We start from the raw sequence: 18132 nt of genomic DNA, 5'->3' as shown, positions 1-18132 counted from the left end.
TGCGGATTTTATTATTGCCAATACACTCCGGATTCAGCAGTAAGAATCCGCCAGCGGATCGCTAAATCCACGGCTTGTAGCCAGAGGCGGATTTTGTTGAATCCGCGTGGATAGAAACCGACCAAATCAGTGTGTGGATTTTACACTGCAAAATTAATTTTGGGGGGTAAACATCAGCAAAAATCCGGAACGGTTTTGCCCGGATTCACCCACCTCTCCACCAAAAAGCACGAGACTTCAGGTCAACCAAAACAAAGACAACGGGTCAAATCCAGGGCGTTTTATTTCTCTGGAACGGAAACAATGTAACAGCCTGTACAAAATGGCAGACTGCAATTGTACATTAAAAAAAAAAAAAAGTTGCCATCATACATTTCTTTCATAAGAAACAACTTCAAAAATTGTACACCAAGCTTTTTACAAAGCATCAATGTTAAAAAAAAGATTGTGTCTTCCGGTGCTCGATCCCTCGCATCACTTTATACAGAATACGCCATACCCAATGCTACAGCCTTCTTATTTTAAAGGCATTTCATTTAACTTTTAGTATTAAAAAAAGATATAAGGCAGTTGTTTTGTTTTTTTTTTTGTTTTTTTGTCTCTTGAGACTCTGGGAGTTTCTTTAAAAAAAAAATAAAATAAATTAGTTCTCCGCCGCAAGACTTGAAAATGGCGTCTCGCGCGGCGGCCGATGTCGCTCGTACCTCCATTAATTAGTGTAACAGCATACTTCTGCATCGCAGTATCGTTAGGAATCCCTCCGTGCAGCCTGGGGAGCCGTCCGAATTCCTGCAGAGCATTCACTGTCCCTATCAAGTTGTCCAGTCCAACGTCTGAACGGGAACCAACGAAGCAGTCCAACCAGAGCTGGTCTTCAGTCCGTGCTAATTTCACATAGGTTTAACCCTTTGTCTGTGGCTTCTTGGTATATCCTTTGGAAGTCTCTGTAACGGGGGGCACAGCCTAATCTTGGCTCCCCAAAGTGCATGCGTCCCATAAAAAGGAAATCCCCTAATCCAGTTTTTACCCCACATTCCATCCGTGTCCTAATGAGGCCCGCCCAGCCCCCGCTCTCTTGGTTGGGTGTAAAGATCTTGGTCTTTTGTCTGTAAAGTTTCTCCACCGAAACTTCAATGATTGACTCCTGCTGTTCTGTGTCATCGGTCACTGCTCTGATTGATCCTCTGACCACTAAAAAAAAAAGATACAATGGAACAAGAAGGGGGGTTACTGGAGGGGTACAAGAAGGGGGGTTACAGGAGGGGTACAAGAAGGGGGGTTACAGGAGGGTACAATGTATCAGTTTTCACATTGCAGGAGTTTACAAAATCAAGTGGGGAAAACTTCACAGGCTAATTAACAGCAATATGATATCGATAAACAGTTTAGGTACTGAGACCCGGTACTAAATTATTTATCAGAACCATCACACCCATTTGCCAACTGTACTATAATAATAATAATAAAATAATAATATAGCTATCTATCTATATTGTTCCAGGAAAAGACTTATTCTTCTCTGCACAAAGAATTATGTTACAATAGGTATTACAGTTTGAAAGGAAACCATTTTTACAAAGATTATGGCAAATGTGAAGGTATTTTTGGGAAGTTAGCAGAATAAGCCCCATTATTTGCACTGGTTTAAAGACCACATTGATAAGATTGTTGTGAAACATTAGATTGTCAGCTCTCCGGGGCAGGGATTTCCTTTCCTATTGTCCGATCTTATTTGTTGCACTTATTGTACTACAATTCCCTGTACTGTATTGTCTGCCTTATAAAGTGCTATAGAAATATTATAAATAAGACATACACACAAATACTTTTAATCGCCATCATCGATATCTATTATTTTATTTATTTTTTAATATATTAAAAAAAAACTCCGTAAATGTTTATAAACAGTCATCTGGCAATAAAACCTAATAAAACCATCTCCATCATTAGTTTAATTTGGTTTTGAGGGGGACTGCACTCTATCTCCAGGGCAGGCCGGAGCCCTTAAAAAGTAAATATCCAAGCACCAACACTCACCAAAATCACTAATGCAGACAGCCAGGAGAACCTCGGTATCACTGCACGGGCTGCAGGGATCTGAAAGAGAGAGCACAGCCATTACTATACATGGAAGAAAGATAGCTTCACGTACTGTGTTATTTTATTATCTGCAGGTTGTAATATAGATCTTGCATGTTGGTTAATCTTTAACTGCATCAACAGAAATGTATGTAGTTCTTGTAGTTCTGGGATAGTGGTTTGGTGAGCTTTCCAAACCACATATTACAATCTATTCTTAATGACCTAATTTATATCATCATGTTCATACATGCTGCATTTGTCATACGAAGTGTCAAGACACACACACACACACACACACACACACACTAAACTGATCTAAAAAAAAGTCACATGGCCAGTTTAGCAAGCCAACATGTAATGTGAATTTTAAAGAGCCAATATATGCAGGATACAGCATCTTACAAATATTACTACAAATTTGCATTACAAGGTCAGAAACCCCGTGTGTTTATTTTTTTAAATGTTTTTAAGGCCGCTATAAGGTGTCCTATTCTACAATGTGTATGCCGTCTGCTTAACCTACGGTAACAGAAGTATTTCCCCAAATCTCTTTAGAGTGAATTGTTAAAGGGCACAACGGGTCCTAAATATTAAGAGAATCCCCGACTTTACACATCCAATGTCAGTGTTAATGTCAGACCTTTCTGCAAAAGGCTTATTTAAATGGGAGGAGGGGGCAGGGGAAAGATTCTTGGGTTTCATAAATGCTGTATGCAGGATGCAGTCATGTCAGAATGTCAGATGGTGTTGCAGACGGTCTAACCTCAAGCTTTCTGGGGTTAAAACAAAAGCCACAATGCAAAAAAAAAAAGAAGGATTACCGTCCTAAATCATGCAAACTATTTCAATCAGCTGATGATGAAGGCACAGTACAACACGCTGCTAACTGGATTACACAGGATCGGAGCAGCACATGTCTGGTTAGGCAAGATTGAAGCGAATTACCCTGGAACCACAAAATCGCTCTAATACAGAGTATGTTATACATTTGTGATCCTACTTTAGATTATGTAGCAAAGCGTTTCCTCCCCCAACCCAATGGGCAGACTCATCACGCTCCATGACTCGTTAACACACCGGATCCAGCATTAACTCCAAATCAGTTAGAAGGAACACCAGATCGTGTGGGTTAAGCGTTTGATGGAGCGGCCACCAAAATGAGGCAAAGCACAGGTGGGCTTGAGACCCCTTTGCTGAATCAGGGCCAACCAAGTGTTTTTAAGCTTCCAAAAAGCGTATCCTGGTTCTCACCCTCTTTCTTGGAAGCTCATAGCACGTCACGACCTGCACTTTTAAAGAAGGTGGTCTTGTTTCTAAGTGCCACGCCTCTGGCAAACGGACCAGGCACATGTGTTTGTACCCGGGGACGGTTTCACATGCTATCAACATGTAGCATCGTTTGTAAGAGACACAACTTTCCGCCTGTGGCTTCCCAGCCGGCTGCAGGCCATCCACCAACCAGCCTCCAGTCCGCGCTGGAAGGCCCTGCGTGAAAATCTAAACTTGATGATGTTTTGCACCTCGAGGGATAATAAAACTAAAATCGATATAGCTTAGAAAGGCATACAGGAATATTCCTCGCCATTACTTCACCTGCCCGGCTGGGAACCGTATACTTTAATTCAATAAACCGCAATTACAATGCACAACATGTAGGGCCCACCGACCCACACACCTTAAGTGGAAGTCAGAGTACTGGAGGGATGTGTTATTTTGGGGTCAGCATGTGTTACCGCAGCTTTGTGCTCCCCGTTAGTAGAATAATAAGCCACAATCCGTGACTCGACATGCTACTCGGCTGCAAGACCCGACCAACTTCATTTGGGAGATGGGACAAGGAAATACTCAACCTCATGCCGCACTACATAAAGGTATTGAGCATCCACATACTCTGTCACCCAAAGCTCCTCGTCATAGAGAGAATATAGATCACCCTGGAAAGCTTTCCTCTGCACTGGCAGTGAAGTGGTTAAAAACATCAGAGACCCATGCCAGGTCTTCCATGTTTATTTGCTGTTGTGCCCTCCGCACTCGGGAAGAAGCACTAGCAGAGACCCGCTCCGTTGCAGGGCTGGCGGTATTGGGGTATGGCCGTGATGGAGCATTGGGGAAAGCAGCTGTAATCATTGGCACATAACACCATTAACTTGTGACAATGCAGGAGACCCTCCCGGCAGCAGGAGTGCGCAGTTTGTCCCCCATAACGCAGCACGCTCATTTTCCGGGGAAGAAACCTCCACTGCTGCTGAAATGCAACAAGTGTCCATTCATGAGGCGTAAAAAAGGGCAACAATTTTTATTGCGTCCCTCCAAGGCTCGGGGGACTGCAAGGCCGCGGCCTGCAGGACAAAGCCCGCATTGTGCAGGTCTGCTGCCAAATCCTACAGGGAATTTACTTAACAGATTCTGACCGTATCCTTAGGTAACCTGAGGCAGGCCCCAAGCAGCGCCTCGGCCCGGAGATGTAATTACATCACTCCTCACAAGCGCGCAGTCATGTTCCAGCTGCTGGCAGCTACTCACCCTCTGATCCTGATGTTACTGAAGAGAACATGGTGATACCAACAGGCCACACTCCTTGGCCAATACTCATTGAATGTGCCCCTTCTAGCGCAGGAGGGAAGGGGAGTGTGTCAAAATCCTAAAGGTGGTTCCCCTTCCTTTGGGTTCCACATACAAGGGAGTGGACACATTGCATATATGTTTCTATACTTTCCCTTGCATGCTGAACTATATATAGTGAATGCAGACCAACCCCGGCAGTATGAATCCTGGTCAATAGAAGCTTACAATAGAGTTGTTGGTACCTTACATACAGGGAATTGCCTAAGGCAGGAGTGGCCAACTCCAGTCCTCAAGGGCCACCAACAGGTCAGGTTCAGGATATCCCAGCTTCAGCGCAGGTGGCTCAATCAACAACCATCTGTGCTGAAGCTGGGATATCCTGAAACCCCAACCTGTTGGTGGCCCTTGAGGACTGGAGTTGGCCACTCCTGGTCCAAGGTCAACAGAAGCTGGCAATGACTCCTGGACCCTGATCCTAAGGCCTGGGACCCGGTGCGCCCGGTGGCGCGGGCGGCCACACGCGAGTTCCCAACCAGCAGGGGAATCCTCCCGAGCCAGTCCCGGTCCCCCCTGGCTGCACAGCTCACTATACGCTGTGACGCGTCAGCCGCTATGGGACACAAGAGAATTGAAATCCCTAGCGTCGACGCGTCACGTGGTGTGGCTGTGAGCCAATGAGGAGGGGAGGCTTGGGGAGGAGGAGAGGCTTCGGGGAGCGGGGAGGAGTGTGGAGTGAAAGCAGCGTGAGTGCCTGTCTGTGTGTATGTGTGTGTGTGCCTGAGTGCGTGCCTGTGTGTGTGTGTGTGTGTGTATGTGTGTGCGTGTATATGAGTGCCTGCGTGTGTGTGTGTGTGTGTGTGTGTGTGTGTGTGTGTGTGTGTGTGTGTGTGTGTGTGTGTGTGTGTGTGAGAGAGAGAGAGAGAGAGAGAGAGAGAGAGAGAGAGAGAGAGTGCCTGCGTGTGTGTATGAGTGTGTGTGCCTTAGTGCGTGAGTGCCTGCCTGTGTGTGTGTATGTGTGTGCGTGTATATGAGTGCCTGCCTGTGTGTGTGTATGTGTGTGCGTGTATATGAGTGCCTGCCTGTGTGTGTGTGTATGTGTGTGCGTGTATATGAGTGCCTGCCTGTGTGTGTGTATGTGTGTGCGTGTATGAGTGCCTGCCTGTGTGTGTGTATGTGTGTGCGTGTATATGAGTGCCTGCCTGTGTGTGTGTATGTGTGTGCGTGTATATGAGTGCCTGCCTGTGTGTGTGTATGTGTGTGCGTGTATATGAGTGCCTGCCTGTGTGTGTGTATGTGTGTGCGTGTATATGAGTGCCTGCCTGTGTGCGTGTGCGTGTATATGAGTGCCTGCCTGTGTGCGTGTGCGTGTATATGAGTGCCTGCCTGTGTGCGTGTATATGAGTGCCTGCCTGTGTGCGTGTGCGAGTGCCTGCGTGTGCGTGTGTGTGTGCGTGTGCGAGTGAGAGAGAGTGCCTGCGTGTATGAGTGTGTGTGTTGCTTACCATCAGCAGCTCCAGCCCGAGCCCGTGGAGGGGAGGGGGGGGGGAGAGTAGCGGGTCCCTTCGCTCAAGCCACGCCCCCCCTCCCTGTCAAGCCTACCACTCCCGCCCAGGCTCCCTACAGACCGCATATCGCGGTCTGTGTATGTCAGCGCACCGCCTGTCTGCAGTGTGGGAGCGCTGACGGAGGGAGCGGGGCCGTAGCCTTAACCATACCTTCTGCGACAGCGCGAGTTTGATAAAAGCAGCCAATCAATAATGGCAGCGGTGCCGATAAAGATGGATGGTAGAAGACCATTCCACCATGGAACGAACGCTGGAGATTATGGAGCGAGAACTCAGCAGAGCACAATGGAATTTAAACAGCCAAGTGAAGGAAAATCAGCTTCTCAGCTCAATCATTGAACCTGCAAACTGCAGCTTTAATGGCGGCTTTCTACCAACACTTCAGTCCTATTGGCTATAGAAGTATTATAGAGGGTGCTATAAAAAAGGTGTTAATGCATTTGCTTTAAAATGTTGAGTACTTAACATGTCAGCCACAAAAACACAAAAAAGTATTTTGAGTTAATGAAAACGGATGCAAAGGAAAACCCCACAATGAAAAAGCTTTTGATCTCATCAGGGACCTCAAAGTTCCCCTTTCTTGGAGGTTTACTTAAAACAAAATTGGAACTTCAAGCAAATAACCCTGAATTGCACAATGTTATACATATCGTACGGTGGTAACCGTCTACATGAATTGTACCTTGGATTTACCCTGTCTAACGTTGGCTGTCACCAACCTTTAGATGGGTTGGCAGGCAGAAAAGGTCACCACCGAGATTCTTGCTGAATCTAGTGCATTAGTGTCTAACAATGTTCATTGCTAGTACGAGCCAACGTGTTGCTCTCGGTTAAAATTTACAGCACATTAAGTAAAAGCAACAAACCCCCTCAGAACGTACACAATATGCACGACTTGCATTGGGAACGTCGACCCAAGTCAGAAACGCAGCACGGAATCCAATGTTGCACAGATCAGGGCCGAAGAATAAAACCGCCCCTAATGGATGTGGTAATTTAGAGCAAGGGGGTTGGGGGGGTGTCAACTCTAGTCCTCAAGCCCTCCCCAACAACAGGTCAGGTTCAGGATATCCCAGCTTCAGCACAGGTGGCTCAGTCGAAGATTGAGCCAGCTGTGCTGAAGCAGGGACATCCTGAACCTGACCTGTTGTTGGCGAAGACTTGAGGACCCCTGACAGAGGAAACCTCCTCAAAAGTGGTCACCAATCTCTTGCCCAGCGATGAAAGAATCGCACAAAGACCAATGATTTGGGAGAATAAAGCAAGGGAAGGTTTTTGGACCAAGAACTGCCACTTAACCTTTACAGTGCCGGAGAGCTGGCCGCACCATGAGCGATGACATCACCACGACAGATCCCCGAAAACAAGGAAGTGGCTCGGATGTACCTGGTACATCATAAGGGTCGCTGTACGTGTCAGGCGATTCGTTGTACCAGGTAAATCATTCGGGAGCCGTAAAAGGTTAACACCCCATTTTGCTTGGGGGTAGACTCAAGGCTACGAAATGTGAAGCAGATCCTATAGGGTTAGAGCAGGCCTGCACAACTCCAGCCCTCGAGGGCCACAAACAGGATATCCCTGCTTCAGCACAGCTGGCTCAATTAGTGGCTCAGTATGACTGAGCCACTAATTGAGCCAGCTGTGCTCAAGTTGGGATACCCTGAAAACCTGGCCTGTTTGCGGCCCTCGAGGACTGGAGTTGTGCAGGCCTGGGGTAGGGGTTTCACAACTACCATGAAAAACATACCGAGCCGGTCAAGTGGCTTTTACCCACCGTCAAATTCTCCCCCCGCTGTTCCAGCCCTCATTAAATCCCATGTGCAGCCTAAGGGCCAAGTGCGCGTTGTTTGCATGCTGTGTTTGCGCACTTGGGTGTCCATCCTGTGCCATGTAATGTAATATGCTCAGTTTCAGCACCATGTAAATAAATACAAGTGAGAAGTCACAGCCTCAGAAACTGGCAACGCCGAGACCAGGCCGTGCAGAGGAGGGGGGGGGGGGATTAGGGGCAAGAAGAGGTACGGGCAGAGCCTTAAACTGTCCCTGAACAAAAAAGGGTCTTCAAGGCACCTGGCAGCTCATTGGTTTTCGAGACCTATTGAGATGAGAAGTGGCAGCGGTGCAATTCATGTGCAGTGTAGCACGAAGGGGCTATTTTCCTGCGGATCCCCCTGCAGCTGTGTGTCTACTATGGTTTCCCCATTGTCTCTAGGAAAAGATTGCTACATTGTTCCACATCAAAGGGTAATCACAGCTGTATAGTGCTGCCATCGGCAAAAAAGGCCAGATGCGTCTACTTTCCAAGAGCAACGAGAAATAGTCATATCTTGTGTGTTTTATTAATGTACCATTTATACAGAGGCTTTCAAACCAGTTCTAGAGACAGAATGATGGCGCATATGCAGCCTCTGACATAAACGCCTGATATTTATGGGCTCTTCTGCTGGGGGGGGGGGGGGGAGGGAGGAGCAGAGTAGTTTCTGGATTACAATGTTAGATTTGGGCTAAATGCCTCTACAAAAAAAATTAAAAAAAAGTCTACAGTCTGAAGGATCAGAAGGGAGGAGGAAGGGGTGCGTGACGGGGTAAATAGAGGGGTGTAGGTTTAGGACAGGGACCTCGTTTTCTTTACCATCATGTTTTCGGACTTTAGAACATAAAGCCAGAAAACCACGAAGTGAGAAAGTCCTACATTTTTATGCTGCTGGTCCCACAGGCAGCAAGTGTCAGAGGGCTGAGGTCTCCTATTGGATAGTTTGGTGGTCACAGACCACCTAAAAAGAGTGTAAGCTCTTTGGGGCAGAGGCTTCCTTACTGGCAGTGTGTCTTAACAGAAGTATTTGTCATGCAATGTTATTGTGCTCCCTCCCATATCGTACTGTGCTGTGGAATAGGTTGGTGCCACAAATGAGAAATAAGACAGATCCAAAAATTCCCCTATCTGCCCTCGGGTGTTAAAGCCCCACTCACACTCACACTCCGTGCTTTGTTTATTTGTAGTTGCAGGATTGAAGCAGGGGGGCTCCGGAGCCAAACTGCATCCATTTCAGCTCCGGGGACCCGCTGCTTCCCAAGAAACTGGCACCCCCTACGGTCGGCAAGTATCTCGGGAAGCAGGGGGTCCCCAGTGCCGAAATTAACATAGTTCAGCTCCTGCAACCCCCTACATCAAATCTCTCCCCCCCAAATAAAGCAAGAAATGCAGCCTGGAGTGCGGCTTTAATTCATCCTTTAGATCGTAAGTACGTCAACTCGCAGATCCCTTTAACCATGACACAGTGAAATATGTTGTCTTTCAATAAATAAACAGCAATAAAACAGGCTTTCACTTCCAGATAAGCGAATTAGCTGGGGAATTCTTGCATTTGCCCCCAACATTAGCAGCCTTTAGACTTGAAGGACTTGCCTGAAATTGGGAGGAAGTGCAGTAGATGTTTATCAGGGGGCCTGACAACTGGCTGCTAGCAGTTCTTTTGAAATGCAAGGCGTTGGGTGCCCAGCCTATTCCTAGCACAATAAAGACTCCCGCAGCACTCGCTGAGAGCATAAAATACAGATGCCATGAAGAAAAGGTTCTCTGGTTAACATGTTACCAGTGTGTAGGACGGTGAAGTCATGTCGTTATGTTAGGTGTGTGCGGTGTGCAGAAATGCCAGCTGTATGTCACCTTTACCTTCTGTGCTGTAGGGTAGTAATAACGTGAAGGTTCTCTGACAGTAAAGGAGCTTAAATAAGTTAAATAGTTGCTAAAGTTGAACACCTGAGATACATCGAGAACTTCTTTCTGTAAGCAAAACAACTGGACATTGCTGTAATAGAAGCGATGAACCAGTTTATTTTCCAGACAGAAAAAGCCAATTGATCAGTAATGAAAAGGTAAAAACAAGATCAAATATTTGCTATACCTTCTGAACCACAAGAGGGGGGGGGGGGGGGGGGAAACTACATAACCTAGAGATGTACATAGGAAGAAGTCCAACAGGACTTTAGAAAGGTTCAGAGCCGGTTTCCCAATTAGTGATTTCTTCGCTCCAGAGCCAAGATTCCATGTTATTCACAGACTGGGTTAATCAGTTACTGCCGGATTGTTACAATACTTTCACACTACAGATACATTCAGGAGAAATCTAGAACAACAAGTAGTATGATTGTCTTCTACACACTAGGACAGGTGGGAATGGGCTAGTGTTGCGCACCAATAGTTCGAGTTGCCAGGTGGCTACTCCAAAAATACTGGACACCGCAGCTCCATGCTGTTTTCCCCTCTCCTTGGCCCCACTCCAGGCTCCTACACCTAATTGGGACAGCTACTGGGTAATGCAGCCAAGTAGGATGGAGAATGCTGCCCAGCCCCCTAGCAACAGCCCTGCTCGGGGAAATCCCACAGCCCCCCAATCCGGCCAGGTCACCATGTCCAGAAAGGCAATACCATTATACACACCCAGTAATGCCTCTATTTGTTTACTGGACAGAGTGTCCAAATACAGGACAGTCCGGGTCAATACTGGACACCCAGCAGCCCTACCAATAGTGCCACCACCATTCACCTATTCATGTTGGCTGAAGATACAGGGGGAGGTGTCACATGTGTTTTCTCAATGGGTTTTGAGGTGCCGTGGTACCAATTACCCGTCAAACCTTCACCATGTTCTGTAAGAGGCTGACACTATTGGACCCTACACAAATACATTCTGTAATTAGAATTTTTCTACTGAACTCCGTGCTGCGTCATGTGAACACCGAATATCAGAGTGGATTGCATAGTTCATCTTTAGATTTAGCATGGCTGCCGCCCTATACAAGGAGCAGATAAACCCCCCGCAAGAAATCAGATGCAAAGACATAAATCTGATATAATTAAAACATTGGTTTGTGGGAGCCCGATGGGCACAAAGCTTTAACGACCCATCAGAACAGGGTGACAGGGCTGTGAGGTCAGAATAAATTACTATGCACTGGGCAATGTCACCGGATACAAAGACCCAGTGTGTGCGAAGCCGGAGTGTGCACAAAAACAGCTCGGTATAGCAACACAGAATGGGAAAAAAACAAAAAAGGCTACTGGACAGAAGTGCCCTTCCACACAAAGATCCTGCTAACTAAATAAAGCCACTTCAAAAAAGGTGCAATTCCACTAAGTCAGAATTTCTTACAGATCTTTGAATGGGGTGGGTTTCCCCTTATCCCCCCTGTCCTTATCAGAGAACCAGTATCTAGAAGGGGAGGGGGGGCTGGCTGCACAAGCTCTTGCTGATCACAGTGACATCACACAAAAGGGAGCAGCCAGAGGAAATTAAAACCCTCCCAACACCAACATTAAAAACACTTATAGGTGTCAGATTTGTGTATATTAAAAAAAAAAAAGGCGGTATTAATTAACCAGGTGCGATTCCTTAAACAGGTCACTGGAATTCGTTCACATTGGTCCTGAGGAGGGGGGGGGGGGGGGGAGAGAATATTGCCCTTTCAAGGGTGTAGTTCTACATAGGAGGCAAAAATGGTTATAATAATAATACAATAAATTAAAGTGACTAGCCCGAGATCAGAGGTTCTCCCAATACTAGCAACTTTACTACTAAGCCGCCTCTCTGTCACCTGAAGAGTGCGTCAAAACAAAATAGAAAAGCCTGTAAACACTTATTCTCTGTAATTCCCAGTAATCCGCTGAGTCAGCGCCTCGTAGGAGGGAGAGGGAGGGTGAGGGAGGGTGAGGGAGGGGGAGAGGCTACACACGCCAAGAATTAAAAACACCGACTTCTACCCACTGTGTTTGTGTGGAAGTTATAACCAGTTTCTTCGGTTATTATAGTATTTGAAAATTGCATTTACGCCACACTGTAATTAGGCATCAACCAGCAATTATATACGGATAATCTGACTCTTATACCTAGATGCCACTTGCAGCCAATCCCGGCACCGCTCACGCCCCGCGCATTATGATGTCAGCAGAGGCATCAGCGCCAACTGACATCTCAGGCTACTTATTTCTAGCATAAGAGAGCAAGTCACATAAAATTTGGGAGGGGAGCGGTGTCGCCAGAAACGCAGTCACACCGAGAGATTCATAAGCACAAACACCCTACAACCCTCACACCGAGAGATTCATAAGTACAGACACCCTACAACCCTCACACCGAGAGATTCATAAGTACAGACACCCTACAACCCTCACCCCGAGAGATTCATAAGTACAGACACCCTACAACCCTCACCCCGAGAGATTCATAAGTACAGACACCCTACAACCCTCACCCCGAGAGATTCATAAGTACAGACACCCTACAACCCTCACCCCGAGAGATTCATAAGCACAGACACCCTACAACCCTCACCCCGAGAGATTCATAAGTACAGACACCCTACAACCCTCACCCCGAGAGATTCATAAGTACAGACACCCTACAACCCTCACCCCGAGAGATTCATAAGTACAGACACCCTACAACCCTCACCCCGAGAGATTCATAAGTACAGACACCCTACAACCCTCACCCCGAGAGATTCATAAGTACAGACACCCTACAACCCTCACCCCGAGAGATTCATAAGTACAGACACCCTACAACCCTCACCCCGAGAGATTCATAAGCACAGACACCCTACAACCCTCACCCCGAGAGATTCATAAGTACAGACACCCTACAACCCTCACCCCGAGAGATTCATAAGTACAGACACCCTACAACCCTCACCCCGAGAGATTCATAAGTACAGACACCCTACAACCCTCACACCGAGAGATTCATAAGTACAGACACCCTACAACCCTCACCCCGAGAGATTCATAAGTACAGAAACCCTACAACCCTCACCCCGAGAGATTCATAAGTACAGACACCCTACAACCCTCACCCCGAGAGATTCATAAGTACAGACACCCTACAACCCTCACCCCGAGAGATTCATAAGTACAGACACCCTACAACCCTCACACGAGAGATTCATAAGCACAGACACCCTACAACCCTCACACCGAGAGATTCATAAGTACAGACACCCTACAACCCTCACACCGAGAGATTCATAAGTACAGACACCCTACAACCCTCACACCGAGAGATTCATAAGCACAGACACCCTACAACCCTCACACGAGAGATTCATAAGCACAGACACCCTACAACCCTCACACCGAGAGATTCATAAGCACAGACACCCTACAACCCTCACACCGAGAGATTCATAAGTACAGACACCCTACAACCCTCACACAGATTTCCATCTGCATATCGGTGTCTGAAACCAGAAGTAAACAAGTCACCGGGAGCCAATCTACCCCCCACATTCACTAATTAGGGGAACTCTGCATTGAGGTTAAATTGTTACAAAATGTCAACTATTTTATAAAATAATATATATTTTTTTTAAATGACTACAACCAGCTTTTCTGGTCTAGAAGTTGGTCATTGAGAATTTGGAAGAGAGACACCAACTTTAATTTGTCATGATGTTTTCTGTGTATTTTTAAGTTAGTTTCCTAGAACAAGTGTCAATGTTACATGGCAGCATTAAAGTGTTGGCCTGCTCTTGCATTAAAAATAATATTTTAACTGTATGAGCATCACACGTTACCTTTGTTTCTATAGGAAAGAGCGCCACCTAGTAGTGACATAGCATATTGCACAACAGTGCAAAAAACAGCTATAGTAACAACCTCTACACTTTTTCTGTAGTGACAATGACGTTAAGCAGTCGCCTACAACAAAATGTGTTGTGGATTTCCATTATTCATTCCTTACCAGAAACTGTGTGCAAATCCGAAAGTGTCCTCTGGCTTATCAGTTCGTACTGGAAACCAGTGATTTTACGGCTAATGTCTTGTTGGGGGGTAGCCTCAATAAACAGTCCCCCTTGAACAAGGCCAAAGCAGTAGACCTTGTTAGGGCTATTATCTCCATCTCGGACCAAAAGCTTGAGTTCCCCAGTTTTTTCCAAATAAATATTGGCTCCTTTGGAGTCCTTCAAGGGTTTGATGCAGACAGTCAAATGCTTGTAGGCCGATGTCAACGTGTTGGGCCTCAGGTTGACGATGAGAGCTCCAGTAGGGTAAAGCCATTCTACAGAACCTTCAGAACAGCGGAGGTAGACCTGTTCAACGTCCTTCTTGTGAGACTCATGGGTCAGTCCACTGGGAAGAAAGACACAAAAAAGGGAGGATTAGTCACATGGCCAAAAAAAAGTGTAAATACATCAGTGGTCACATAGAAGCTGAGGGAATTGAGCATTAGCAGCATTGCAATTATATTAACCCCTGCACTGCCAGAGGCGCGGAATGTTTTTATAACCGCTTTAATCTCAAAAGCATGAAGCAAGGCACCTCTAAGATTGGGTTATCCTCAGGTCACTGCCCTGTAGGAGCCGGCATGGACTTTATACTCCTTGCGAGGCACTGACAGCCATAGCAGGGCCGTTTCGAGTCGATCACACGGCTGCCTATTTTCCATGACATCGTTTGGTGACCGTCCAGCGGTCAGAGCAGCAATAAGGAAGCTATGCCAATCCTGGCAGCTACTGTATCTAGACAGGTTGCCCAACTGCTTTTGGGTGCCATTTAATGCGTTGCCAAAGTGCACTTTGAGATCAAGGAGGCTGTGCGGTAATTACCCACTACTTTATCTTGCCTACAACAATGGTAGAAAGAAGCTGCTTTGTGTTTGCCTAATACTCAGCTGGCATCAGAATTAACTACAGGTACAAAATACATCTACAGCCAGTGGCAGCTCGCAGCTGGAGGGTGTTTTATAGACATTAAGCTCTGCATGGCCTTCCACCAATGCCAAGGGGTCTCCAGGACATTGCTTTGAAACATGCTGCAGCCCCAGCAGGGCCTGAAAGGGGTTAAAAAAAACCATTAGATCTGCACAAAGATTGTCCAATTCGTGGTGAAAGAGTTAACGCCTGGGTAGAGCAAGATTACAGCTAAACCCAATATATTACACCAGACCAGGGGGTAGGAAGTGTGCCGTGACCCATGAAAACCCATTAACATTATGTAATGCTCTACTGCACAGGTGTGTGTGTGTGTGTGTGTGTGTGTGTCTGTGTGTGTACCAAGCTTAACCCTTTCACTACTAGAGAACCCAGTAATTTAGTCCACCCACACAAAATGGGACTATCAAAATATTTCAAGGTCACAGGCACCGCTGTTTCTTATATAGTGACGTGATTGGAATATTTTAATTTGTTATATTGGTCTGGACACACACACACACACCTCATCAGAAAAGTCCGTCCAAATCCACAAATCAGGATAAAAATAAATAAAAGGTATTTGGTTGAGCTAGTCTTCCCTGTGGATATCTTATCCCCTAAACTGATTACATGATATCTTCACCATGAGTGCGTTGTTAAGGGGACTGCTGTGACCTTGGTCACTTTTCTTGTGCTTTCGATACAAATAAATAAAGCCCGTTGATGGGTACTTTTATACTGCATTTTAGCAGCTCTTCTATTCTGGATCATGACTTAAATTCTTGGCATTTCAATAAAGTAACAGAAGTTGCATGGCACTTGGCCAAAGACACCAGCAAAAACAGGCTAACAACTGCAACTTTTCTTTTTCGGGTAGCTGAATATGAGCAGAGTCTGTAATAACACACATCCTACACTTATATTCATGTGCAGTAAGGGACAGTCCCAGAGCAGAGAGATTGTGCTACTCACCCACATCACAAGAGTATCAGTAACACAGAACCAGAAGAAGTGTTACCCACTGGAGCCTCAGCTACTAAATAGAATTATTTAGCCACTAGACTGGGGTGGGCAGCGCCAGTACTCAAGGAACACCAACTAGTCAGGTTTTCAGAATATCCCTGCTTCAGCAAACGTGGCTCAGTCAAAGGGGATATCCTGAAAACCTGACCTGTTGGTTGCCCTCGAGTACTGGAGTTACCCACCCCTGTAATAGACACCAACCGTATTTATACTTCATATTGTGGACAGGAAACATCTGATCAGCAGCTGTCTCTTACACTACGAGCTAAACCCAGATTGTAGGGTACCATCAGCTGAAACCAACACCAACCTCTTCCTCCAATCTGCTGGGTGTTATAAAAGAACAAACCACAAGAATAATGTTCAAGGGCTTCACCTACAGAACCAGATGTGAACACAACCCACCCTAGTGGCACTGAGCCTGAAAAGTTCTGCGAAATGAAGGGGCTGAGTAATTCCATTTAATGGGGTTACCTCAGAGTGATATAAACCTTAAGACGGTAGGATAATTAGTACTTGAAAATGGGTATTCTCAATATGCTGATGGGACAACAGTAGATCCAGAATTTTGGAAAACTCTCTCTTTTTTATATAAATAAAAAGTGTCCCATCAGAAAATTCTGGGTTGGGACTTCTGCACACAAAAAAAAACAACATTTTTTTTTGCAGAATTTACAAAAAATGTATTTCTATTAGAGTACACAGTAAGTTACTGTACTTTAGTAGCAAACCAAGAATTTCAGAAGCAGTGTTATTATACACAGGTAAGAAAGTTAGTTTATAGGGGGGGGGTCTGATCAGATTGTGGGCTGGATAATGATCACCACCGCTGATAATTTAGTGATCCAGCCTGGATGTAACATGGATTTTAATCGATCACATAACTTGATCAGTCTTTCCCCCCTCTCTCAGTATACACAGTAGATGGATTAACTCAAACTCAGCAAATTGTTTAAAAAAAAAGAATGAAAACTCTGGGAAGCAGGTGGGGAAACTAGTGTCACCATAGCTTTGCCAAGATTTAAAGGCTAAATTAATGAAATACCACAAACCCACCTACCATTACTAAGCTTTTAACTCTGTGTGTGCTCTGCAATTTGTTAGGAGACCAATTAATTCCCTTTGAGGATCAGGAGTAACCTCTTAGCTCCCTATAGGATCAACAAGTTACTGGGGTTCCCAAATCTGTACAAGAAACCTCTTACCCAAATTAAAATGACAGACCAACATCAACAGGCTTCATCCTCTCATAGGTAGGGGGACTCATTTAAACCCAAATGGGGAGCACTTTACTATGGATCAGTAGCCCCCCACCCCAAAATTACATGTTCAGGCAAATGCCCCAAAATGCCAATTTGAGAAATCAATAGCCCCCTTGTAAATGAAACCTATCCATGCAGAAACCAGGGACATATTATATGGCCTGACTCCGGATCTAGTGGGTCAGAGACCCCTTAACCCCTACAGTGCCAGAAAGTGACATCCATGCTCCTTACCTTCCTTTCCAGTTGCACATGTCGCTGGAGTATTGCAAAGAGGTTCCCTTGCCCAGTAAAATCATCATAAAAACGCCCATCAGGAGCTCACTTAACATGTTGGCAAGGGCAGGAAAGCGAGATAATAATAATAAAAGTGTGTTTTGGGGTTAAAAAAAAATGTAAAATAAATAAAAACAGCACTACGCAGTAATCCAGGCGGGGGGGTAAAGGATGGAGCCTGTGTCAGCAGCAGCAGGGGGGGGAGCTGGGTGCATGTCCCAGGGCAGCAGAGCTGGGTTATCCTGGAGCCCCCTGCTTTGCTCTGCTCTCCATCACTCTTCTATAGCTGCAGCCAGCTCCAGCATCACCAGCTCCAGAACCAGCACCAGCTCCTTCACCAGCACCAGAACCAGCTCCTTCACCAGTACCAGCTCCTTCACCAGCACCAGCTCCTTCACCAGTACCAGTACCAGCTCCTTCACCAGCACCAGTACCAGCTTCTTCACCAGCACCAGTACCAGCTCCTTCACCAGCACCAGCTCCTTCACCAGCACCAGTACCAGCACCAGTACCAGCTCCTTCACCAGTACCAGCTCCTTCACCAGCACAAGCTCCTTGCCCTGCTGCTCCCTGCACACACTGACACTCACACTGCTCACCTCCCAGCTGAGTCCCCGGCCCCGCCCACAAAGGGGCGGGGTAAGGAAGGGGCGTGCCACTGTACTTCT

General features: G+C 46.2%; 1 protein-coding gene across 1 annotated transcript; it reads right to left on the bottom strand.

Moving 5' to 3' along the window:
• Window positions 1-265: 265 nt before the first annotated feature.
• Window positions 266-17550, bottom strand: METRNL (meteorin like, glial cell differentiation regulator). Its single transcript, XM_075579672.1, has 4 exons — window positions 17423-17550; window positions 13952-14340; window positions 2038-2097; window positions 266-1191 (listed from the first exon to the last, which is right to left on the bottom strand). The coding sequence occupies exons 1-4, from the start codon at window positions 17518-17520 to the stop codon at window positions 875-877; spliced, it is 864 nt and encodes a 287-aa protein (XP_075435787.1). The 5' UTR covers window positions 17521-17550; the 3' UTR covers window positions 266-874.
• Window positions 17551-18132: the final 582 nt, after the last annotated feature.

This window comes from Ascaphus truei, chromosome 22 (assembly GCF_040206685.1).
Source record: "Ascaphus truei isolate aAscTru1 chromosome 22, aAscTru1.hap1, whole genome shotgun sequence".
Lineage (NCBI taxonomy): Eukaryota > Metazoa > Chordata > Amphibia > Anura > Ascaphidae > Ascaphus > Ascaphus truei.
The sequence above is the reverse complement of the archived record's forward strand: the minus strand, read 5'-3'. Positions and strand labels throughout refer to the sequence as shown.